The sequence below is a fragment of the Giraffa tippelskirchi genome, chromosome 5, assembly GCF_054371585.1.
Source record: "Giraffa tippelskirchi isolate mGirTip1 chromosome 5, T2T-mGirTip1v1.2.pri, whole genome shotgun sequence".
In the NCBI taxonomy this organism is placed as follows: domain Eukaryota; kingdom Metazoa; phylum Chordata; class Mammalia; order Artiodactyla; family Giraffidae; genus Giraffa; species Giraffa tippelskirchi.
The window spans coordinates 35,597,896-35,622,821 of NC_137279.1; the positions used below are offsets into that span (position 1 = coordinate 35,597,896).

A 24,926-nucleotide genomic window follows, 5' to 3' on the forward strand; every position below is an offset into this window, starting at 1 on the left:
ACAACCCTGCCTGCACTCCGCGACCTCGCCCGGGCTCCGCTTCCACGCAGAGAAGCACCATGCCTCATAACTGTAGAACCCCATGGGCCCGGCAGGGGCTCCGAGCCTGCTCCTCCCAGTCCACCCAGGACACCCTCCCATCCTCCCGGCCAGGGGGAAGCACTGAGCAAACTGAAGGCCCTGAATGACGTCGTCAAAGTGAGTTCCCAGAAGACCACCAAACCCCAGACCAAGGAGCTGATGCACCTGTGCATGCGCCAGGAGACCTACCTGGAGGCCCTCTCCCATTTGCAGTCCCCACTCGACCCCAGCACCCTGCTGGCTGAAGTCTGGTAAGTCCCAGGCCCCACCCAGGGCCTCCCCTCCCCCAACCCCAGGCCTTGGGGAGGGCCCACTGTTTACTGCTCTCTGCCCCACAGTGTGGAGCAGTGCACCTTCATGGACTCCAAGATGAAGCCCCTGTGGGTCATGTACAGCAACGAGGAGGCAGGCAGCGACGGCACCGTGGGCATCATCTTTAAGAACGGGGACGGTGAGCAGGCGGGCCCCAGGGAAGACCCAGGGAGGCCATGGCTTCCACACACCCTGCCATACTGCCCTGGGTGGGGAGGGGGACCCTGCTGGGGGCGGAGGACTCCTGGAAGGCAAGCTGAGGAAAAGACAGAGTCCCGGGACTCGGGGGCCTGGGCATGGCTGGGATTGGTGAACGCACCAGAAACTCATGCCGTTCCTCCCTGGGGCGACTGTGCAGACCTCCGCCAGGACATGCTGACCCTGCAGATGATCCAACTCATGGACATTCTGTGGAAGCAGGAGGGCTTGGACCTGAGGTGAGAGGCCTTCTGGTCATCCACATGTGCCTGTGCCAGGCCTAGGACTGTATCCTGTTGCAGGGGTCCCCTGTCAAAGCTGACATGGCTGCCTCAACCTGAAATAAGACTGGCTGGTCTAAGAAGAATTTTGCTGTTTTTGTTTAGTCACTAAGTCATGTTCAACTCTTTTGTGACCCTGTGGACTATAGCCCACCAGGCTCCTCTGTCCACGGGATTTCCAGGCAAGAATACTGGAATGCGTTGCCATTTCCCCCTTTAGGGGAATCTTCCCTACCCAAGGATCGAACCCCTGTCTCCTGCATTGACAGGCGGATTCTTGACCACTGAGCCACTCAGAGGGACCAGTTTAAAACTCAGGGTCAGGGAGGCAATAGGGCCCTAGGATGGGATAGAGAATGCCAACCCTGGCCCTTGGCACCTGTCTCCCTCTATGGTTTCCTTTGCCCCCAGCATCACTGGCTTTCTGCTCCATCTTCTCCATCAAGTCACTGGGATTTTTCTTTTTGAACAAACATGGGCTTAGCCAAGGTGCTGACTTTTCCTCTCTGCATCTTGGGTTCTGGTATGACCTCTCTAAGAACTTTCCCAGGAGCCCTGGGAGTCAAGGGCTCCTCCCCAGCACCTCCTCTTTTTCAGCAACTTGAGTAGCATCTCCTTTGGCTTTTGTTGGTTAAGCTCCTCAGGGTCAAGCAGCCCTTGGGACAACTCTTGACCACTATGTCTGCCTGTCCCTCCTCCCACCTGGCTAGGATGACCCCCTATGGCTGCCTCTCCACTGGGGACCGTACAGGCCTCATTGAGGTGGTGCTTCACTCGGACACCATTGCCAACATCCAGCTGAACAAGAGCAACATGGCGGCTACGGCTGCCTTCAATAAGGACGCTCTGCTCAACTGGCTCAAGTCCAAGAACCCTGGGTAGGTTTTGGGCCCTCAGGACAGACAGCTTCTCCTTCCCAAAGGGTGGAGTTTGGTATTCAAAGGCAAGGAGAAGGGCCTGTGACAGTCTCTGGGGCTTCTTGCTCAGCCGAGGACCATCCCATAGACACTGTTGAGGGGTGGGGCAGGTCTTTGTTCCCACAGGTATAGGTTAGTTACTGCCATGTAAGAACCACTCTGAACTTTGCTGCTGCCACTGCTGAGTTGCTTCAGTCATGTCTGCACCAGCCTCCTCTGTCCATGGGATTCTCCAGGCAAGAATACTGGAGTGGGTTGCCATACTCTTCTCCAGGGATCTTCCTGACCCAGGGATCTTATGTCTCCTGCATTGGCAGGCAGCTTCTTTACCTCTAGCACCACCTGGGAAGCGTTCCCCTCTTCCAAACTTTAGAAGTCTAAATCACAAATCTGCAACTTCAGCTGGCTTGGCTGAGTGGTTTTGCTGAAATCACTCATGCAGCTGATCTCATCAGATAGCTTGATTTGCCTGGAGGGTGGTACATCTGGGGCCTCTCTCCACATGGGCTCTCATTCTTGCCTTAGCTTCCCTCTGTGGCAGTGAGGAAGGTTCAGGAGCCATAAGGTGCCTTAAGGACCCGGCTCCAGAATAAGCCCAGCATCACTTTCTCCATGTTCCATTAGTGCAAGCAAGTCACAAGGCCAGAGTAGAGGGAAGGGGACAAGGACTTAGTAGAAGAAGCTGCAAACTGGCGTGGCCATGGTTTCCTTCCCCACCCCCCAGGGAGACCCTGGATCGAGCCATTGAGGAGTTCACGCTCTCCTGTGCTGGCTACTGTGTGGCCACCTATGTGCTGGGCATCGGTGATCGCCACAGCGACAACATCATGATCCGAGAGAACGGGCAGGTGGGTGCCTGTTGGCCGGCCCCAAGCTCTGGTCTTTCTGCTCTGCACGGGCAGAACCCCCTCCAAGCCCTCCCAGCTCCTCTGGGCCAGGCGCCCTCCTTTCTGACTCCTTTTCAGTCTTTGCTCTCCCCTCCCCTCAGCTGTTCCACATTGATTTCGGCCACTTTCTGGGGAATTTCAAGACCAAGTTTGGAATCAACCGTGAGCGGGTCCCGTTCATCCTCACCTATGACTTTGTCCACGTGATCCAGCAGGGGAAGACGAATAATAGTGAGAAGTTTGAAAGGTGGGAGTGCCTCAGACCCCCTAGATGCCCCGAGGTGCTGGGTGCCCCAGGCAGAGTGCAGGGACAGGCCTCAGCTCTCAGCTCATCCCTGGAGGGGACAGTGCTGGGGGTGGGTTAGAGGAAGCTGGAGCTTTGTGTACACAGCTCTTTCCGGGCCGAGGGTGGGCCGGCTGGCTGGGGTGCAAGTGGCCGGGAAGACCCAACACCCCATCCCAGGCCTCTCCCCGCAGGTTCCGGGGCTACTGTGAGAGGGCCTACACCATCCTGCGGCGCCATGGGCTCCTTTTCCTCCACCTCTTTGCCCTGATGCGGGCAGCAGGCCTGCCTGAGCTCAGCTGCTCCAAAGACATCCAGTATCTCAAGGTAAAGGCCAGGGCAGGGCCCCACTGGGCAGGAGACCAGGGAGCCCCAGACTTCCGGAGGCCCCCCAACCCCCAGGTGTGATGGACCCACAGGGCCCATTGGCCTGGGACCCAGATCTGGCAGGAAGCAGCCGGCATTAACCCATGTTCTGCCGGTACCTCCTTTGGCCCGCCCGCCCGTCTTCCACAGGCTGAGGGTGTTTCCACTTGCATGGGAGGGTTCCCTCTGTGGTTGATATTTTTCCTTCCTGTGTCTTTTCAGTTTGTGAGACTCTAGGGTGGGGAGTGAAGGGCGGTGGGGCCACAGCCCCTGCCTGGTGTTCTCTTTGGTGCCCAGTTCCCGGGACGAAGCTGCTCCCCTGCTTCCTCCTCCGGCCAGCTTCCAGTGGAGAAGGCCAGGTCCTCTGTCCACATGGGGCTTTGGGGCCAAGACCTCCCGGCACAAGCTGACATCTTATTTTGAGGATGGGTTGGGGGGCTGCCTGGGTTTGGGGTCAGAAGGAAGAAGTTCTTCCTGACTCCTCTGTGAGGAGGGGGTGTTACCTGCCCAGAGAGGGCAGAGGTGCAGGGGGGCAGGGGTCCCTGTTGAGTAGGGCCCAGCCCCTCAGTCCCACTCCTTCGGTTTTGCCCCAGGATTCTCTGGCATTGGGGAAAACAGAGGAGGAGGCTCTGAAGCACTTCCGAGTGAAGTTTAATGAAGCCCTCCGGGAAAGCTGGAAAACCAAAGTGAACTGGCTGGCCCACAATGTATCCAAAGATAACAGGCAATAGCAGCCCCTCCCAGCCCTGCGCCTGGAGACGAGCAAACTGTCAGTCTTGGGAGTGGAGCACCCTCCGCCACCCTCCGGGGCCAAAAGGCTGGACTGCATCCTTGGGAAAGAACCTACACGACTGCCTTTTGTTTACACTGGTTATTTATTTATGACTTGAAATGTTTCAGGAGCTGAACAGCCATACATAGAAATGCACCCTAGAGCGGGGGTGGGGTGCTGTCCTCCGCGTGCCCGTCAGAGCCCTGGGCTTTGATGGGAAGACACTGTGAGCCACGCACCTCAGGCTGCATCTTGCTGAGGATCTGTAACCTCAAGTCTTCCAGCTGGTGGATCTGGAGCCAGCCAAGACTCCTCTCTCCCGCGCGGGGGCTGCCTCCTCCCCAGGCTCCCACTGCGCTGCACATGTGTCCGCGCCTGGTGGTCCAGACAGGGCGCCCATGCCTGCTCACCACCTCCACCTGCGTGCTCTCCATTGACTGAGTTCTGGGCAGCTCCCAGAGGCGGCCTGGGTGCCCTCCGGATTCAGGGAGGGTACCTTTGGGTACGGGAATTCTCATCTCTGCTGTAAAGCGATTTTGTTTGCGGGTAAGAAAAAAAAGTAGCCCAACTACTTACTGACCTCTATAGCTCGGGGTGAGGGTAGGGGGATGGCCCCAGCCCCCATCAGGTAGATTGCATGCTGGTTCTCAAGATGCATTAGAAAGACGGGAGCTTGACTGAGCTTACCCTGGTCATGGATCAAGAGGTGAGCTGGTGCAATTGTGTGTAACTTCCCTCCCCCTGAAGAAGGTTTTAGGTAGTGAAAGACCTATCTCCTCTCCGAAACACTCACTTCTGAGACTCTGCTCCGAGGACCTAGGTAACAGAGGCGTGAGTCAGGGGTGTAGGGGCATCTTTTCCTCAGACAGTACTTAGCCAGAAAACGGTTCAGGCTCAGCCTTGGGTACATCTGAGGAGCTCCAGGAATACAGGTCCTTGGGCCTCTGTCAGCCTTCTGGAGCCAACTCTGGAGACAGGGCTAAGAATCTGGATTTCCAGCAGCCCACAGGTGGGCATAATGGAATCAGCAGCCTACTGGGGACCCACAGGGCAACACCACTTACCTCTCAAAGGCCTTGAAAGGCTCAGCAGTGCCAGAGGTAACTGCCCTCTCAACAGCCCAAGCACACAGCTTCCAGAAGAGCCAAGGGGACTAGTCTCTCTGTTCATTAGAGGTGGCTGAGCGGCACCGGCCGTAGCAATCCATGCCACCCACAGAGCTCCAATGACCAGACCCTGGTTCCCAACCAAGTGCTGAATTCATCAGACCCACCTCACCTGTCTGGGAATAGGAAAAGCCAAGTGTACATCTGTCTGTTTATTTATTTAAGTGAGTCTGTGCTTCCTGGCATGGACAGCACACCTTGTATACACAGCAATGTTTGGTTTGGGTGCATGGCCTGTGTGCCCGGCGAGAAGAGTATTTTCTATGTTTTTTTTAAACACCATTTGATGTTTCTGTATGTGGAAGGTGAGTTCGACATAACTGATGAAGGTTCAGACCAGTAGTCTGAAACCTTGAAGTGAGAGGTAAAAACAGATTAAAAGAAACAAAAGCCTTTGTATGTTATGTTCTTGGCTCAGAAAGAAAACAAGGGAATGTAGGATTCAAATGAAAATGAGACCAAAAACAAGCCACTCTCCCGCTGGAGTTAGAACCAGACTTTATTGTTTGTATACACTTTCTGACCTATTGTCAATATACACATCTGAAAAGTGATACCACGGCCGCTGCAGACAGCATGAGAATGGTCCTGTCTTCGCGTTAGCGTCTACCCACGGTCTAAACAGAGCAGCTACAGTGACAGTACATGGAGGGGTGGCCACACATGACACGGGACAGCTGGCAGTGTCCTCGAGACTAGCGGTTATGATCACAGCGTAGTGTTCAAAATTATTTTCCCCCGGTTTTAGAAATCTAAAATTTTACATGTACATTAAAAACCAAGTGCTGTAGGGGTTTTAGCTCCTGACTGCTGTTCTCTCCTTTCACCACCTACTGGGCCTGGGTTGTATCCCTGTGGCGGGCTCTGGAGGAGGGGGCACAGCAGCTGGTTGGGAATGGAGTGCTGCCCTCCGGCCACTGGGCGTCATTTCAGCAAGGTTCTGAGTATGGATTCCCCCAGGCCTGTTGCTGTCTCCAAACCAAGCGGTTAGAGGGTCTGCACCATCTGGAGGGTCAACATGCACTCTCACCAGCAAGGAAAACTACATCTATTCAGTACAGACCCCAAAGCTGCACCTGTGTGAGGAGCTGCTGGTGGTCAGAGAAGCGAGTACACATAGCTAGGGACCCCAGCTCCCCTCAGCCCTCTGCCAAATCAGAAATGGGTAGAATCCCAAAGAAAAGACCTGACCTTTTCCAGCCTGTGAAGAGGGGTCCCTGGCCTGGTCCCCTCCTGCCAGGCAGCACAGTTTTGTGCCTGTCTCTCCTTGTCCTGGGGGTGGGGGTCGTGGGGGTCTCGGTCCCTCCCACGCTCAGTGTCTCCACTTCACTTTGCATCCAGCCCTGGGTTACACTAGCACAAAAGACACGAGGAATCCCAATTTATTTACAAAATATTAAAAAGTCAGTTTATCATCTACATATTAGCCCCATTCTGCCATTTTATACATGCACTAGTGTGGAAAAATAAAAACTTTAAAAAAAAGAAAGGATTACCAGGTGGGAGTGAGCAATTCTAACCCTTTGTCAAGGAGTCCAGTCACTGCAGCTTTTCTGGAGTTGAGTGAGCGTCAGCTCCTCACATAAGAGTGATCCCGGCGAGCGGAAGGAAGGAGGGCGGCAGGGGAGGGAGCCTATGGGCCTACACACCAAGCAGGGCAGAGATTGGCGTCGGGGAGGGTCTGCAGACCTACTGGCCAGAATGACTTTGTACATCATGGACCCTGGGGATGGGCAGCGATGGCAGCAGAGTCTCTGGAAGCAGGAAGGAAGACGAGGTGTTGGGGGACGGGGCGGTGCTCAGTAGCTGAGAGTGGAGTCGTCCCACTCCAGCTGCTGCTGCCGGTTCGCGGTCTGCGGGTCCCCGTGCTCCCCCTCGTCCTCTTCACTGCTCTCCGACTCGGCGCTGGTGATGTCGTCCTCCTCGTCTCCGTCCTCGCTCTCCTCTTCCTCCTCCTCCTCTTCCTCCTCACTGCTATGCTGGTCCTCGTATGTCTGACAAAGGGACGACCCGACCAACCGGGTACTGAATCCAGCCCCCGCCCCTGCTGGGAGTCACATCCCACGACCCGGCCAGAGGGGCTGGACTAGGCTGGAAGGAGCCTCACCACAGACAAAGGGAAACAAAGCTCTGGTCACCACCCACAGTGTGACCAGGACCCTGTATCGGGCCCCACAGGCCTCAGTTTAACTGCAGGGTCGTGGTAAGGACTACACAAGGCACAGGAACGTCAGTGGCGGGTACGGGGGCGGGGGAGGGGAGGTGGGCGGAATGAGCCTCCCTGGGGCCCCACACCTACCTCCATGGGGTTCACGGTGATGGTCAGGGCGGAGTCATCCCAGTCCATCTCGTTCTCTTTCCCGGTGTCCTGGTCCCGCATGGTTCTCTGGTGTGCGGCCCGGATCCGGAACACCCCCAGGATGATCATGAAAACCAGGAAGCTGACGCACACCACAATGACAACAGTGGCAGTGCTGGGCACGACTGGAGTGAGAGGAGACAGGACGGCTGTGATGACAGGACCTGTCCTGGGGCCGTGTTCCCTGGGCCTCCTTACTGCTGGCACCATCAGCCCCCAGAGAACAGATGGACCTCTGAGAAAAGGCTCAGTGTAGGGGTTTGGCCCCCCGCTGCCCTGTCTGTGCTCCAGTTTCCTTGTGTGATGGGGAGTAAAAGCTGGGCTGGCCAGTGGCTGTTCTGAGCCAGTGGGGGAAGCAGGTGCTGAGCTCACAGCAGGAGTCAGGGCAGGGCAGCACAGTCCTACCTGCAAACGGGTGGGGGTTGGCCAGGTTGTGACCCGAGAGGTCAATGAAGGAGCGGTGCTCGGGGTGGACGAACTGTGGCTGGGCGGCTATGTGGCTGGCGTGCTCCATGGGGTTGGCTGTGTGGATGACATTCACCTGCAGAAATGGAAAGGCAGCCAGGATGTGTCTGGGGAATGGACACACACTTGACCAGCACCACCAAAGTGGGCCCTGGATGGGTGCTGGTGGGCAGAGAAAAGGACAGAAGAAGCCAAGGACGGTGTTGTAATGAATGATCTGATGTTGTCACACAGCCAAGAAAAGCCTGCTCTTGTAATAACTCATTTTTATTCTGCCTAATAAAATAATTCGTCCACAACAGACTGGAGGAGAAGGCCCAGCACCACCAATGGCCCTTTACCCGGGTCGTCTGAGAAGCCTGGGCACAGACCATGTCCCTCTTTTCTCAAAATCACAGCCACATGAAGGAGCACAAATCACAGGCTTTCTTTTCTTTCAAATACGCTACCCTTGGCTCAAAGAATACCCTCGTGGACTCTTCAGCTTTGTGAGTCTAATTCTGGGGCTGTGGGGTCACAGTGCAAGTGCTCAACTGCTGAGAATAACTTCTGGTTCACTCCTCTGGGGCACAGAAGCTCTGAGTGACACTAGACAGGTCAGAGTGGCCACGTGCCCCCTGGCCATCTGGGCTGGTGTCACCGCGACCACGTTCCTCACAGAGCAGTCCTGCCCTGGGCAGAGCATTCACTCCCAGCAGGGCCAGGCCTCTGCAGAGGGAGTGAATGTTCTCTGCAGAGAACCTTGGCTCCCGGGCACTGTTCCTTTGAAAGCAGTGTCAAATCTCAAGACACACCCTTGCTCCTCAGCCCAAGGTATCAACCGCCACTCGATCCTGACCACCTCCCTCCAAGGCCCCTCCAAGTCTCGGGCTGAGGAAGCCTGTGAAGGGGGCACTGTGCCGGATCCCAGCTCACTCCATGCACAATCTGTCACCCCAAACCTGTGCAGGTCTAGCCTGGAGCAGCCCCCCAGATTGGAAAAGGTGACCCACCCCCGATGAACCCCAACAGTGACCACTACAAATGCCCTGGAAATCAGCATTTGCAAACATCAGGGTCGTGAGTGGGGTGCTCAGTCACCACGCCACTGGCCTTTCTCTGCAGAGCCCGGCTCTCACCTCCACCTGGAACTCGTTGCTGACGTAGCGACCATTCAGCTCAGAGCAGACAAGCTTGAACTTGCGGTCAAGCAAGGACCTGGTGTGCCAGTTCCGATAGCGCAGGAGGTGTAAGATCTCCTCGTAGTTGGCCATGGTGTCAACGCCTGTGGGCGAGGAGACGGCAGTGCGGAGGTTAAGAACACAGGCCGCAGGCAAACGCAGGCGGTTCCCAAGGCACTCAGCCATGCCTGGCTGTCCAACTGTGGGGTATCTCCCCCTACTGAAGGGCGTGTGCCATCGGCCCAGTCAACACTCTCCCTTCCTGCCCCCTCCAGGGCTCCCTCCAGGTTTTGAGCTGGGAGGACAGCTCCCAGCTGTCACTATTCCCACCTGTGAAGACCACGCCCATGTCAGAGCTGCTCATTTCGATGCCCTTCTGCTGCAGGCGGGTCGCGTCCACCTCCAGGCTCTCCTGCTCTCCATTCAGTTCTTCTCCCTCCACTGTGACCTCACAGGTGTCCAGGTCGTGCACGATCTCCTCCGACACCAGTGACTCTTGAACTGCAAAAATAGCCAAACCGGAAATAGCAGAAGCCGCAGAGCCTGGGGAGGGGGTCACAGCGAAGGCCCACCTGCTCATCCGCAAACTTACAAAGCCCTTTTAGGGACCATAGATGGAGGTATGGGACAGTCACTTTCAAGAACTAGGGGTGTTTTATGAGTCTAAGGAGGACTGAATGAACAGTGAGAAGGCCTGAGAATGGGGGGCAGTCTGTACTGCTGGGACTGCCAGCCAGCAGAAGCATCCCCCAACTGCATCCCCTGTCCTGGTCTCCATCCTCTTAACCCCCAAGATCTATCCTAGACTCTGATGTCAAGCTAGAAAAAGATCAAAGGACTCCCCCATAAATGGGTTCCCAAAGATCGGAAGGAGCTCCAGCCCACAGTCAGATTCTAGAAGCAAACCCAAAACAGCACAGAAACATTCAAGTTTCCAAAACCACAGAGGAAAGGGGCCGGGATTTTTCCCTGGCAGCCACGGTGGGGTTTCAGCTGCACAGTTTTGAGCTGAGGCAGGGGTGACTGTTCTGGGCTATCACCTGTCGGGTCCTCATCCCCTTCCCCTTCGGGCTCCACTTCTCTCGTGATGGTGCTGATGATCCGAAGTTCGGGGAAGAGGAAAACCCCCTCCGAGCTCTCAAATTCGGAAGCTGCTCGAGCAAAATGGTGGATGCCGCTCAGACTGATCTTGGGCTCTTCTGGCTGCAAAACCATCACGTAGCCATCCACCGGGGGAATGGAGATACAGGCAGCCTCGTTAAAGCACCTGTCAACAAGAAAGGGGAGGAGAGGGGAGGGGCTCAAAGAGATGGCTTCTCAGGCCACACTCCCGGAGGAGGAAATGTCATAGGGTCACTCCAGTATTCTTGCCTGGAGAATCCCATGGACAGAGGAGCCTGGCGGGCCACAGTCCATGGGGTCACAAAGAGTTGGACATGACTGAGCACAACACACACACACACACACACACCTCAGGCCACACTAGGGTGCTCAGAGGTGGCGCAGGCAGGATTCCACAACCACCTGGGGGACAAGACGCTGGCCACTCCCAGAATGTGCTTCTAAACATCACTCAAAGTTTCTGGTAACGAGTGACCATAAGCTTACAGAAGGGAGGCTGGTTTGTCCTAAAAAACTTAAATGCACACGTTTTCTTCTCAAGGGTCACTGAGCAAAGAAAGACAAGATTTATTGCTAACAAATCAGCACCTACTTGACTGTGCTGGTGATTTTGAGTCTTCGGATCCCTGGGGTGGGGAACTGTCGTGAATTAAGGTAGGAAATGTGCTGCATGGCCTTATCAAGCTCCCCCACGTCCTCTCCCTCCAAGGTCAACATCGACTGACTAGGGTTGGCCTGGATCTGAAATGGCACCAAAACAGACAGGAGAGGAGTAAGGTTCTGTCTGCAAGGAGGTGAAACCATGAACGTGCTGACAAAGAGAATTAGCTTGGGATTGATGTGAACTGGTGACTTAGGAGAAGAAAAGCTTGTAGAATTCCAGTGACCATGACCCTATGACATGACAGTAAATATCGAAGGGGCAAACAGATTTGTGATATAAGAAGAAAAAAAAGTTTGGTCTTTGTCCCTGGCACAGACCTCCTAAAACCCTTGGAATTTCCTGAGGGATAGGAGCATCTTTGGTTACTCCTGATTAAGCTCCTTTGAACCACCCTAGAGTTTACCTTAATGAGGTGACTTTTGGTGGAGCCCTAGTTAGTTTCTGGATGGGGACTGGTTGCTAGAGAAACAAACCACGTGGTGAGAGTGGACCTTCAGTCCCACCCTTGAAGGGAGAGAGGCTGGAGACTGTGTTAATTGATCACCAGTGGTTAATGATTTGATCCATCATGCCTATATAATGCAATCTCTACAAACCCCTCAAACAACAGAGTCTGGAGAACTTCTGGGTTTGCAGACACAGCAAGGTGCTGGGGGGGTAGGGGGGTGGAAGCCCTGTGCACTCCCCTCACCCCAGACCCTGAGCATCTCTTTCACCTGCTTGTTCCTGAGTTGCATCCCTTACAATAAACCAGTAACCATAAGCTAAGTTTTCTGTGGGGTTTTCTGAGCAGTTCTGCAAATTATTGAAACTGAAAACGGGGAGAGGTTGTGGGAACCCTGGACTTGCAGCCAAGCTGGATGGAAGTGTGGGTACTGGAGGCCTGGAAGCTTGTAACTGACAGCTGAGGAGCAGGCATCTGGTGGGCAGTGGGGCCTAGTGCCCAGTCAGTGTCAGGACGGAAGTGGACTATGGGATGACTGGGGAGTGGGGGCCCAAAAAGCTGGAGAGTTAGAGTGTGGTGCTGGAGGTGCTAAGAGTAAAAACAGATCAACCCTTGTGCCAGCAGCCTCTGCATTTGAGGTCAAGGAAGCTGTGGGTGCAGGGGAGTGGGGTGCCAGGCAGGGGGGGTGCCTGTGTTACCTTGACACCTCTGCCACTGTCTTCAGGGGTGTGCAGGTCTAGCCCCTCTTTGCAGGTATACAGACAGTCAATCACCTTCTTATCTGTGAGCTTCCCAGAACGGATGGTCAGGCCAGCCAGATTACCTCGGAAAAACTGGGTCATGCGCAGGTCACCACCTATGGAACATGGGGGAGGGAAAGCAGAAATTGTGGGGCTGGCCTGGGGCCTCCCATCTCACTTTTCAATGTGGTGTTACCGGTGGTGGCGGCTTGATGGGTGGACATGCGGGTTAGTTCCTATCAGATCCTGTTAGCCTTGCAGCTTACATGGAAGCACAATGAGGAAATTAAATGGTTTATGATCATGCATGTGGCCCGGAGAAGAGAGGAGCTGGTGGTGATGGTGGGAGGGTGTCCCTCACTAGAAGCCCAGAGGTCCCATGACTGTCCCCACTTGTGTGGCCACTCCCAGTAAGGGTGGCCCATGCTGCACTGGTCACCATGGCACACAAGTGACATCTCTTCAACCACTGCCTTCTCAATCAGCTGGATCAGATGCTGGGCTGCCTTTTTGAAATTTATTTATTTTTGGCTGCACCATATGGATGCAGGATCTTAGTTCCCTGACCAGGAATCACACCTGGGCCCCTGCAGTGAAACCACTGGGTCCTGACCATTGGACCAAAAGGGAATTCCCCTTGGGTTGCTTTTTTCTAACTGAGCATATTCCCAGAATACATACAAACTCAGGGATGAACATACACAAGCAGGAGAAAGATAAAATGAATGTTAAAACCCCATCCTGCACTTAGAAGCCTAGTATCAAGGCCACTCAGATGGCTGTTTCGTTGACTTGCAACATGCCTGTCTCCAACTACTGAGGACAGCTGAAGAGAGTGAAGATGTTACAAGAAAAAGCTAGAAAGTGGCTCTTGACAGGTTGTCACAAAGACCCAAAATCAGGAGGTAGTAAACCCTGTTCTTACACTGAAGGAGAAGAGCCCAACTGTCAGCAGCACGTCTTAATCCTGACAAGGACATTACACGCAACATCATTGCTAGGGATCGAGATCTCTAAGAAACATTATTTAGAATTTATTATTGGGCAGGACAGAATATCTAGACATGAGTCTTTTCCTGTCTGGTGGTTCAGACACACAAGAAGCAAGAGGCAGCCTCCCAAGCCTGGCCTGTGAGATTTCAGCAGGGCATCTCAGGCAGTGGGATGGGATGAGATTTGATGAAGGGGGGAAAGGAAACTCCCATTAGTGCCTCGTATGAATGAGTCATTTGCTCTCACTTCAGCTGGGATTGGCATGGGCAGAAAAGGGAAATCCCACGATGCAATGGGGCAGCATAAGGCAAAGCAGCAGATCAAGACAGTGTCTGGGACCCAAATGCAACTGGGGTGTCTCATGCGGAATGGGCAATGGATGGAGGTCTCGTCTTTAAATGAAACACAAGAGTGAACCGTAGGCAAGAGTCCAGGGACCTGCGGAGGCCAGAGGCACAGGCTCAGTTTCATTGTCACTTTCAACTCCTGAATACTCTGTAGAAAAGCAAGACAGACAATATAAAAGGACCAAGAGGTTAGGCTCTTCAGAACTGGACCTTGAAAATTAGTTTCAAAAAGTTACCAAACACAAACACAAAGATAACACTTCGCCTCTTATCCCTCCTGACACAATCCCCCTGGATGAAGCTTGTACCTCGTCACCTTTTACCACCCCCGTGCTTCTTCCCATCCTTTTAAAAAAAGTTTAAGTGTAGTTGACTTATGAAGTTAATTTCTGCTGTACAGCAAAGTGATTCAGTTACACACACACAAACACACACCCTTTTCCATATTCTTTTCCATTATGGTTGATCAGAGGATATTGAATATAGTTCTCTGGGCTATACAGTAGGACCACGTTGTTCATCTTTTTCCAGTCTTTTACTTCACCTTCCTACAGCCTCCTTGCCAAAACACAAGTTGGATTCAAAATAAGACTGAGTGAAAGCCATGCGCTCAATTCACTGATCTCCTTGACCTGCCCAGGCAGGACCCAGCCAGATGGTGGCTGACGTTGATGGCAGAGACGGACCCGGTGCAAACGGCAGCCCACCTGGACCACAGCACCAGCCTTCCTGACGGGGAACACATGCGTCAGCCATCCAAAGGTTGGTATGTAGTGAACGTGTATGACTTATTTGAAGGCTCAAAAGGAGTACATAATTGGTCGAGACTTTGACTTCCAAGGGACAGAGGAAGGAAGGCATTTTTAATCAGTTTTTCTGAACAGGAAGGGAGTCAGAGATTAGGGAACTTAACCCAGAGAAACACACTCAATCAGTGACGGGCTCGGGGACAGCAGCTGTGGCTACCCACCAGTGTTCTGGGTCAAGGCACCCACCCACCCGATAAGAGGACAGTCTCCACTTTCAAGACTGCTTCCCTGTGTCCACCCAATCTTGCACAACAGGCCTCTCCACCTTTAGCTTTAAGCTACCGCTGAGTGGGCTCCAGGCCAGGTGTGCACAGGTAAGCCCTGGGGTCCACACAGCTCCTCCATCCCCCCAACACACAGGTGAGTCCTGGGGCCCACACAGCTCCTCTGTCTTCACAACCCACAGTTAGAACTGACGTTTCTGTTGATGCCATGAGGGGGCCTCCAGCCTGAGTTCCCCATGGTGAATTTGAAAAGAAAGGGATCTCAAATCCCCTGAAAGGAAGAAAGGAGATCTTTTTTTCCTGTTAACTACAATTTTTAAAAACTTGTGTTTGGTTTGGAGATCTAGGGAGATTTTTCTGGCTGAGGATGCCGAGAGGGCTGAGGTAGAAAGAGATGAGAGAGGGTCAAAGTGACAGCCATCTGACAGCAGAGGCACCAGGACACGAGCAGGAAAGCAGAGTGGAATGTGAGGGCTTATTTTAACCCATACAACAAAGTTCTCAGAATACAAAATAACACTTAGGTTGGCCCTTGTATTCTTATTCAAGTCTTTACTGAGAAATTGTGGAAGCTAACATGAACTGAAATTTTAAGAATAACAAAAACTTCCAATATGCTTAATAATTTATTCCTCACTCCTTGGTCTCATGTTCTCATTTCTTATGAACCGACTGTCACCAGAACTAAATCTGGGAATTCACTGAAGAAGTTCACTGTGAATACTGTCATATTCCTTTTCATGTGAAAGGATCTGCAGGAAAATTATGAAATTCAATCCTCCTAAAAGCAGCAAAACTGTCTTGGAAACTGTCGTTCAGTTGCTCAGTCACGCTGGACTCGGCAACCAGATGGACTGCAGCATGCCAGGTTTCCCTGTCCTTCACCATCTCCCAGAGTTTGCTCAAATGATGTCTTTGGAATCAGGCTCTTTCATAAATTTCTAATCTAACTCCAGGTACAACACTTCCACAGAGAAGGAAAAGGAAGGCTGATTTAGTGGGTACATGTGATGATGATGACACCCTGCAGTCACACAACAAAGTCAAGGGCAAGGATTGGAGGCGGGGCCCCATGAACCTCGACGGCAGACCAGGGGACCTGTGAACTTGGGTGGGAAAGATCACATGCTTATTGTCACTAACTTCTAATATTTAGTTTTCCCTTTCCTTATAAATGTCAGCTACAAACAACAGACTGCAAGGAGATCCAATCAATCCATCCTAAAAGAGATCAATCCTGGGTGTTCATTGGAAGGTCTGATGTTGAAGCTGAAACTCCAATACTTTGGCCACCTCATGCGAAGGGTTGACTCATTGGAAAAGACCCTAATGCTGGGTAGGATTGGGGGCGGGAGGAGAAGGGGACGACAGAGGATGAGATGGTTGGATGGCATAACCGACTCGATGGACATGGGTTTGGGTAGATTCTGGGAGTTGGTGATGGACAGAGAGGCCTGGCGTGCTGCAATTCATGGGGTCGCAAAGAGTCGGACACGACTGAGTGACTGAACTGAACAAACAACAGGAATATTGGAAGAAATTGTGACTTTGCAAATAGAAATCATGTCTCATCACACCGACAAGCATTGTTACAAAGCCCCTTGCTATTCTGACTCACACCAGTTAACAGATGTGCCTGATCTTCACATGTAAATAGTGGCACAAATGTTACTATTTCACAAATTAGGGCTTTTAGCACTTTCATAACTGTATGTACGTCAGTCTAATTGGTCACCTTTGAAATCCTATGTATTTTATTTTATAGATTCGTAAGAAATTATCCTTCTGAGAAGGGATCCTCAGGCTTCCCAGACTACCAGAGGAATCCATGGCACAGAAAAGGTTAACACTCCTCGTTTGGTGGATCAGAGACCCCAGTCTGAGTGCACCTTCTCCAGGGGTTCAAACCCTAGCGCCATGTGATCGGCTGATTAACACGGCTTGCTTCTTTTCTTCATCTCAGTTTTTCAGCTGTGAAATAGGGGTAAAAAGAGCTTCTGCTCCACAGACGTATCACTTAGAATTAATGAGATAATGTATGTTAAGCACACAGCCTGCCACTTAGAAAACAAGAATAAGCAGTATCGTCTTGCTGGTGATTGTTATCACATCCCATCTTGGTCTTTTGGCAGAGATGCCCACAGACTCTTCTCCAGTCCTCACTGAAGTGCTTCTACCAGGTTACCAAGCACAAACACTCTGGTGTGCCCTCTGGGCCACAGAAACTCACTCATCTGTGCCTGACTGCTGTTTCTGTGTTTTTGTAAACTCTCCAATCAACAGATTAATTTATAAACGTGTTCCTCAATACTCTCTCTCTGCACAACGCTCCCTCCCAGGCCCTCAGGAGAGGCGTTCCCATCCTTCACTGCATCCAGGGAGCATCACAGAGCTGCCCCAAAGCCTTGCACAGCAATGCCCCCGGAAAGGAATGAAAAGATAAAGGACAGGACATCAAGGAATGAGAGTACTGAGAAGAGCCTGCTTCTGTTAATATCAACACAGCAGAGAAAAAGTACTGCTCCCTGAAGACTGAGGGGAAAAGGGGTACCCGTGACCATTACCTTGCCAGCAAGCCCCAACCACGAGCTGGGTTTCGATCTTGGATGGATGAAGTGGGTAATCTTCAGTGACAGAGAAGGGCTCGTGAGGGACTCCGTCCACGTAGAGGGTCACACTGGGGATTTCCACATTGAGGACGTAGTGATGCCATTCCTCGTCACAGACCTGCAGGGCCAAGGGGAGTGTTATGTGTGTAATACCCTCCTTCCTTCTCACCCTCTCACACAACTGGACACGAGAACAAATTTCTGTCTTCCTAGAAAGGAAAAGATTTAAAGCAACAACAAGGACTTCCCTGGTGGTCCAGTAGTTAAGACTTCACCTTCCAATGCAAGGGGTGTGGGTTCCATCCCTGGTCAGGGAACCAAGATCCCACACGCCTTGTGGCCAAAATACCAAAACATAAAACAGAAGCAATATTGTTAACAAATTCAATAAAGACTTAAAAAATGGTCCACATCATCAACAAATAAATAAAAAGCAACAAAATACATCTCTTCCCACCATGTCTCACCCAAAAAGCCCAGGTGACAACCACCTCAAGGACAAGTCAGATTGAGGGGCAGGGAGGGGCGCTACTTGCCCATCATGAGACAGGGCTTCAAACGGTGAGCTGCCCAACCCTCTTCCACCAGGAGCACGATACCAGGGAATTCTAGTATCGGCAGGATGGACACCACTCAGGGGGCTGGCAGTTCTTTTTCTGGATCAAAATGAAAAATACCTCTCATCTCAGAATGAGGCCCACTGTGCATCATGTGCTTTTCTTTCTCAGTTCAAAGGTGATGGTCTATATAAGTATGAACATAAAGCTCAGGTGGCCAAATTCAACTGAGTTCCTCTCCTATCACTGACTATCTCCCTTGCTGTCACACAGGGAGTGCTGGTCTGCAGTCTCCGAGGCCCCAGCTGGTCTGGCACTGGCCTGATTTCTGGCTTATATTTTATGCAAGAACGGGGACAAGCAGAGAAGGAGATACTGTGGGATGAAACTTCTAAACATGCCTTTCAAAAAGTTTGCCCAAAGCTTCCTTGGTGGCCCAGTGATAAAGAATCTGCTGACCAATGCTGGAGACACGGGTTCAATCCCTGATGTGGGAAGATCCCACGTGTGGCAGAGCAACTAGGCCTGTGTGCCACAACTACTGAGCCCATGGGCTGCGGCTACTGAAGCCTACACATCCTAAAGCCCATGCTCTCCAACAAGAAAGACCACTGCAATGAGAAGCCCATGCACCTCAACGGGAGAGCAGCCCCCGCCTGCCTAGAGAAAAGCCCAAGCAGCAATGAAGCCAAAAATTAAATAAATGAATATATTTTTTTTTAAGTTTGCCCAATTTACCTTTTAGTTCTAAGAAATTGAACCAAGGAGAAACTGAAAGTTTTAACAGGCCAGAAACATCAAAATAAATGAAGACATTACCAAAGATTACTCCCAAAAGAAAAGCAGCTGCTTCTAAGCCTGAGGAAAAATTCAAACCTATAACACTTGTATATATGTTTACTATATACTCATGATATGTGTGTATATAAATGTGTCATCACATATTTCTAAATAAAAGAATTACACAGTAATTCACTTTTGAGATCTTAATTTTAGTTTAGGTCTTTATTTCAAGCAAGTTCTGTAATAGAAGTTTCTTCAGAAAGTAATTTATATTACATTCCTAGTTTTACAAATATTACAGGTTTCTAGGGGATTAGTAGAATAACACTGTACTTAAATATCAGTAATATTGGGTCAAGGTCCATGAGCATATTCTGAGAAGATAGTAGTCAAGTTCAAGTGCGTCACTAAGTCATGTCCGACTCTTGCAACCCCATGGACTGTAGCCTACCAGGGTCCTCTGTCCATGGGATTCTCCAGGCAAGAATACTGGAGTGGGTTGCCATGGCCTCCTCCAGGGGATCTTCTTGACCCAGGGATCGAACCCATGTCTCTTATGTCTCCTGCACTGGCAAGCAGGTTCTTTACTAGTGCCACCTGGGACCACTCCAACTATTCACTTTACATCAACAATAGCCTCGCTCCCCTTTGTGTGCGTGTGCTCAGTCACTCAGTTGTGTCCGACTCTTTGAAACCCCATGTACTATATAGCCCACCAGGCTTCCTTGTCCATGGAATTCCCCAGGCAAGAACACTAGAGTGGGTAGCCATGTCCTTCTCCAGGCGATCTTCCCGACTCAGGAGTTGAACCCAGGTCTTCTGCATTGTAGGCAGATTCTTTACCAACTAAGCTACGCAGGAAGTGAAGATAGCAGTAGAATTAGTATAATTTTTTAATTTCCTTGAAAACAGGCAGATTAGGAGAGTAAAACCCCAAGCCACAGACAACACCCACGACAATACTGCTGACGAGGTGACTACATGAATGCTGAAGCAAGCCAGGTGGAGAAAAGCAACAGGGTTTCTGATCCAAGAGATACTAAAGGGTGTGAAGCCACATGAAAAAAAAAAACTTTATGATGACAACAGAAGGGAGAGTTCAAAACTTAAAGCTAGGGGGAAAAAAAGTCATGCTGATCAACTATCTCTTTTCAAAGTGTTCAGTTCAGTTCAGTCGCTCAGTCGTGTCCGACTCTTTGCGACCCCATGAATTGCAGCACGCCAGGCCTCTCTGTCCATCACCAACTCCCGGAGTTTACCCAAACCCATGTCCATTGAGTCAATGATGCCATCCAACCATCTCATCCTCTGTCGTCCCCTTCTCCTCCCGCCCCCAATCCTACCCAGCATTCCAATGAGTCAACCCTTCGCATGAGGTGGCCAAAGTATTGGAGTTTCAGCTTCAACATCAGACCTTCCAATGAACACCCAGGATTGATCTCTTTTAGGATGGATTGATTGGATCTCCTTGCAGTCCAAGGGACTCTCAAGAGTCTTCTCCAACACCACAGTTCAAAAGCATCAATTCTTAGGCGCTCAGCTTTCTTCACCGTCCAACTCTCACATCCGTACGTGACCACTGGAAAAATCATAGCCTTGACTAGACGGACTTTTGTTGGCAAAGTAATGTCTCTGCTTTTAAATATGCTATCTAGGTTGGTCATAACCTTCCTTCCAAGGAGTAAGCGTCTTTTAATTTCATGGCTGCAATCACCATCAGCAGTGATTCTGGAGCCCAAAAAAATAAAGTTTGACACTGTTTCCACTGTTTCCCGATCTATTTCCCATGAAGTGATGGGACCAGATGCCATGATCTTAGTTTTCTGAACATTGAGCTTTAAGCCAACTTTTTCACTCTCCTCTTTCACCTTCATCAAGAGGCTCTTTAGTTCTTCTTCACTTTCCGCCATAAGGGTAGTGTCATCCGCATATCTGAGGTTATTGATATTTCTTCCGGCAATCTTGATTCCAGCTTGTGTTTCTTCCAGCCCAGCGTTTCTCATGATGTACTCTGCATATAAGTTAAATAAGCAGAGTGACAATATACAGCCTTGACGTACTCCTTTTCCTATCTGGAACCAGTCTGTTGTTCCATGTCCAGTTCTAACTGTTGCTTCCTGACCTGCATACAGGTTTCTCAAGAGACAAAGTGTAGGAAAGCTAATTTCATGTAAAACTGAGGGTGGGGGAGTGGAAATGATCATGACTCAATTCCACATGAAGTTTTAAAAGGAAAAGAAAAGACAACCAAAGGGAATAATATCCCTTCAGCTAATGAAACCATACCTGTAAGTCATACCTAACAAAAGAGATAAGAACGATGATCTATTATTTTAAAACATGCTAAAAGACATTAGGAGAATGACATAAAACAGTAAAAAACAAGTTCATAATTAAAGCAACTCAGAAATGAGGTGACAGGATATAGAAATGATTTAAATGAAAGGGACAGTTACAGTAAAAAAGGTGAAGAATATCAACAAAAGATAAAAGGAGTCCCCAGGGAGGAAAACCCAAAGCAATGAAAAAGTATACCAAAAAACTGCAAGAAAAACTTGCATGAAACACCCAAACATTTGAAACTAGATACTAAAAGGGAATACCACATATTTGGGAAAACAGACCTATAACCACCAAGATGTATTCATAAAATTAAAAGAAGAGGAAGAGAAAGAAATACATCCTATGATCATCTAAACAAAAAGACTAAATATTTTATAAATGAAAGAAAATCAAGTTGTTGTCAGAGTTTAATAGCAACATTTTATGTTAGAACTCAATGGAGAGAGAGATTTTCTGTTCTTAGAAATCTTACATCTGAGCCAGAGATGAGATATCCAGCCAAAGTGACCTTCAGTATAAAGGCCACAGACAAACTATTAAAACAACATGTAAGAACTTAGGAATTAACTGTTCCCATGAGCCCTTCCTGGGAACACACTTCCTACCACCCAAGTGACCAGGAAACAAATGTCGCAGGGACAGTGACACTGACCACGGATGGCTGCTTACCTCACGAAGAGAGAAAACCAGACAAGGGGCTCAAACAGGTCAGAAACATTAAATCCCATTCTGATCAAGTCTTCAGAGCCCACTCCCAATGTACAGGGTATAAAGGCAAGAGAGGAGGGACTTCCTGGGTGGTCCAGTGGTTAAGAATCTGCCTTCCAATGCAGGGGATGCAAGTCCGATCCCTGGTCAGGGAACTAAGATCCCACATGCGGTGCAGCAACTAAGCCCACGTCCCTAAACGAGAGAGAAGCCCACGCACTCAACAAAAAGCACACGTGCTGCAACTAAGACCCAACACAGCCATCAGGAAGTAGACAGATAGATAAATAAATAAATAATTTTAAAAGGAGGAGAAGGCGGAGGAGCATGTTACATTACACCACAGGGAAGCAACCAGTCTATAACCTCTTGAAAACTATGGGACTAAAGCCTGATTTTGTTATCAAATGAATTCCAAGGGAGAAGAGGAGAGTCTATAGATTAAAATAAACTCAAAAAGTCTATCAGTCAATCCCAATGTATGGCCTCTTATTGGTTCCTGATTCAAACAAACAAAACTGTAAACACAAAAACACCTACGAAACAACCTGAACACTGGATGGATATTGAAAAATTATTAACAGTGGAGGTAACAATGAAATAAGACTGACCAAGAGCAGATAATTGCTGAACCCAACTGAAGGATGTGTGGAGTTGTTCCTTATACTAATCTGTCCACTTTTACCTATGTCTACAATTTTCCATGATAAAGTTTCAAAAACATGTAAACAGAAGAAACTAAACATTGGGATGCCCCTGGCAGTCCAATGGTTAGGACTCTGCTCTTCCACTGCAGGGAGCATGGGTTTGATCCCTGGCTGGGGAACTGTGGGGTGCAGTCAAAATTTTTTTTATTTAAAAGAAAAGAAGAAACTAAATATATAAATGCAGACTATGGTTACAAAAACAGAACTATACCTAAAATGTCTACCTATGCTGCAAAAAATTTTTTCTGGATAACTTTCTTAGTGTCTTGAAAAAATTTATGACAATGGTTTCTGAGAAAGAAATGATGTAGGTAAATAAAAATGACAACAGTAAGAGGTGAATGCTGTCACCTGGACAGTGACCTCATCTTTCTACCATCACACACTTTTTTCCTCTCATATGGGCTCTTATGTATCTATCTTGTAACAGTTTCAGACAATGTTATATTTCACCAACTGTAAGCACATATAACACTAGGTCCGCTCATATCGACTAACTTCAGGAGACGAATAAATTAAGCCCAGGCCAAAGGTTTCCTTCTTGTCCCAACTCTAAATCACGAGACAAAACAACCTGCTGTGATTGAAACGGAAAGGCTTTCTCAGTTTACAGCATCTCCTCGTTTTCTATAATGCATTGATTCTTTGCACATGACACTTGCTTTTTTACCACTGCAACTGCTAGGAAATCAGCCTTGCAAAGATATGACATCATCACAAGAAGTATAATATGATCTAATGCCAAAACTGTAAACTCCCAAGACCTAACAATTCACGTGATGTCTAAAAGATGTCACGACTGCTGGTTCCATGAAAATTTAGAATACTGTGTCCCTGAATTTGCTGAGGCACCCAGAGTCCTGGGCACAATTTGGGAGCCAAGGACTTAAACAATGAATAAACAAGTACAAGGATCTCAATTTTTAAGTAAGTGCTGTTTATCTCAATAAATTATAACACAGTATTTTGTATTTGAAACATGCTGCTGCTAAGTCGCTTCAGTCGTGTCCGACTCTGTGTGACCCCATGGACTGCAGCCTGCCAGGCTCCTCAGTCCATGGGATTTTCCAGGCAGGAGTACTGGAGTGGGTTGCCATTTCCTTCTCCAATGCATGAAAAGGAAAAGTGAAAGTGAAGTCGCTCAGTCGTGTCCGACTTTTTGCGATTCCATGGACTGCAGCCTACCAGGCTCCTCAGTCCATGGGATTTTCCAGGCAGGAGTACTGGAGTGGGGTGCCATTTGAAACATACTATTTCTTTATACAGGCACACCTTGGAGATATCACAGGTTTGGCTCCAGACCACAGCAATGAATCAAATATCACAAGAAAGTGAGTCACATGAATTTTTTTGGTTTCCCAAAGCATAAAAAGTTATGTTTACACTATACTATAGTTTACTAAGTGTGCAACTGCATTGTCTAAAAAATAACTGTGTGTGTGTGTGTGTGTTAGTCGCTTATTCATGTCCAACTCTTTGCGACCACAAGGACTATCGACTGCCAGGATCCTCTGTCCATGGAATTCTCCAGATAAAAATACTGGAGTGGGTTGCCTTGCCCTCCTCCAGGGGATCTTGCCTGACCCTGGGATCAAAGCCAGGTCTCCTGTATTTCAGGCAGATTCTTTACTGTCTGAGCCACCAGGGAAGCCCAATTTAAAAATACTTAACTACTAAAAACTGTAACCATCATCTGAAAATGCTTAAGACTTCCAGGGCAGTCCAGTGGTTAAGACTCCATGACCTCAGTGCAGGCACTGGGGTAGGGGGGGCATGGGTTTGGTTCCTGGTTGGGGAACTAAGATCCTGCATGCTGCAGAGTGTGCCCCCCCCCAAATGCAATATCTGAGAAGTACAATAAAATAAGGTATGCCTGTATTAATATTTTATATATAAAATATACACATGTAAAAAAACAAAGCCTTTTACTGTGAAGGAGTTCAATGGATTTAATGTGCTATCCTACTACCCACAGACACAGAAATCGTAAAACCTTCAATACACCCTGCCCATAAACAGTTGGTCCCATGCAAGGTTTCAGTGCCCATTTGCTCTGAAAAAAAATCCTATCAGTGAGTTTTCCATTCCCTCACCTGATTCAGCTTCCAGTGGAACTCTGCAGGTTTGTATTTCTTCTCTTCTGAAGGATCCTGACGGAGGAGGAAAACCAGCCGGCAGCCGTGGACATAGAGTGAGTAATGGTGTCGGTTCATCTCTGCAGAGAGAAATTCTACTGGTAAACCGCCAGCTTAACTCACTACTCACCAGGCAGCTTTTGCAGAAACTAACACCTGTGCCCAGCCATTTTTATTCTGGCTGGTCAAAAATTAATTCTGTTATTTGACTAACACTGTGCGGGTTATTACATTCAATAGTTACACCTGACACATCTGTAAATCTTCTCCAGCACCGTGAGTTTCATTTTCACTTTCTGTATGAGAATCAATCACTAAGGTGTTTTGTCTTTTTGTTAGCTGAATATTCACATCATCTGAATTATAACTATATTCTGAAGAACTACCATCTTATGAGACTCCAGTATACATGTCACTCAGACAATTAGAGAAAGTATCTGCATAAAATTCACCGAAGAATTCTTCTTCACTCAAAATTTCATGATGCATCATT

General features: G+C 49.5%; 2 protein-coding genes across 26 annotated transcripts in view; one reads left to right on the plus strand and one right to left on the minus strand.

Moving 5' to 3' along the window:
- The window catches only part of PIK3CD (phosphatidylinositol-4,5-bisphosphate 3-kinase catalytic subunit delta), a 61,612-nt gene extending 55,956 nt beyond the window's left edge, over positions 1 to 5,656 (plus strand). For 12 of the 13 annotated variants that reach the window (XM_081489316.1, XM_081489325.1, XM_081489318.1 and 9 more), the window contains 8 exons: positions 154 to 332; positions 420 to 532; positions 752 to 830; positions 1,583 to 1,750; positions 2,514 to 2,637; positions 2,778 to 2,923; positions 3,154 to 3,286; positions 3,919 to 5,656. In XM_081489316.1, coding sequence (XP_081345442.1) covers positions 154 to 332; positions 420 to 532; positions 752 to 830; positions 1,583 to 1,750; positions 2,514 to 2,637; positions 2,778 to 2,923; positions 3,154 to 3,286; positions 3,919 to 4,056 — 1,080 coding nt within the window. In that variant the 3' untranslated portion in view covers positions 4,057 to 5,656. The remainder of the gene's footprint in view (positions 1 to 153; positions 333 to 419; positions 533 to 751; positions 831 to 1,582; positions 1,751 to 2,513; positions 2,638 to 2,777; positions 2,924 to 3,153; positions 3,287 to 3,918) is intronic. The other variant, XR_014053397.1, reaches the window with a different exon arrangement.
- Positions 5,657 to 5,744: 88 nt separating this feature from the next.
- CLSTN1 (calsyntenin 1) overlaps positions 5,745 to 24,926 on the minus strand; it is a 77,825-nt gene continuing 58,643 nt past the window's right edge. For 2 of the 13 annotated variants that reach the window (XM_081489336.1, XM_081489333.1), the window contains 11 exons: positions 24,392 to 24,513; positions 17,156 to 17,318; positions 13,650 to 13,706; positions 12,177 to 12,334; positions 10,962 to 11,110; positions 10,288 to 10,514; positions 9,578 to 9,748; positions 9,206 to 9,351; positions 8,028 to 8,163; positions 7,563 to 7,747; positions 5,745 to 7,257 (listed from right to left, as the gene is read on the minus strand). In XM_081489336.1, the coding sequence (XP_081345462.1) occupies positions 7,063 to 7,257; positions 7,563 to 7,747; positions 8,028 to 8,163; positions 9,206 to 9,351; positions 9,578 to 9,748; positions 10,288 to 10,514; positions 10,962 to 11,110; positions 12,177 to 12,334; positions 13,650 to 13,706; positions 17,156 to 17,318; positions 24,392 to 24,513 (1,709 nt within the window). In that variant the 3' untranslated portion in view covers positions 5,745 to 7,062. Of the gene's footprint in view, positions 7,258 to 7,562; positions 7,772 to 7,940; positions 8,164 to 9,205; positions 9,352 to 9,577; positions 9,749 to 10,287; positions 10,515 to 10,961; positions 11,111 to 12,176; positions 12,335 to 13,628; positions 13,707 to 17,155; positions 17,319 to 24,391; positions 24,514 to 24,926 lie in introns of all 13 variants that reach the window. The other 11 variants (XM_081489330.1, XM_081489329.1, XM_081489335.1 and 8 more) reach the window with 7 other exon arrangements.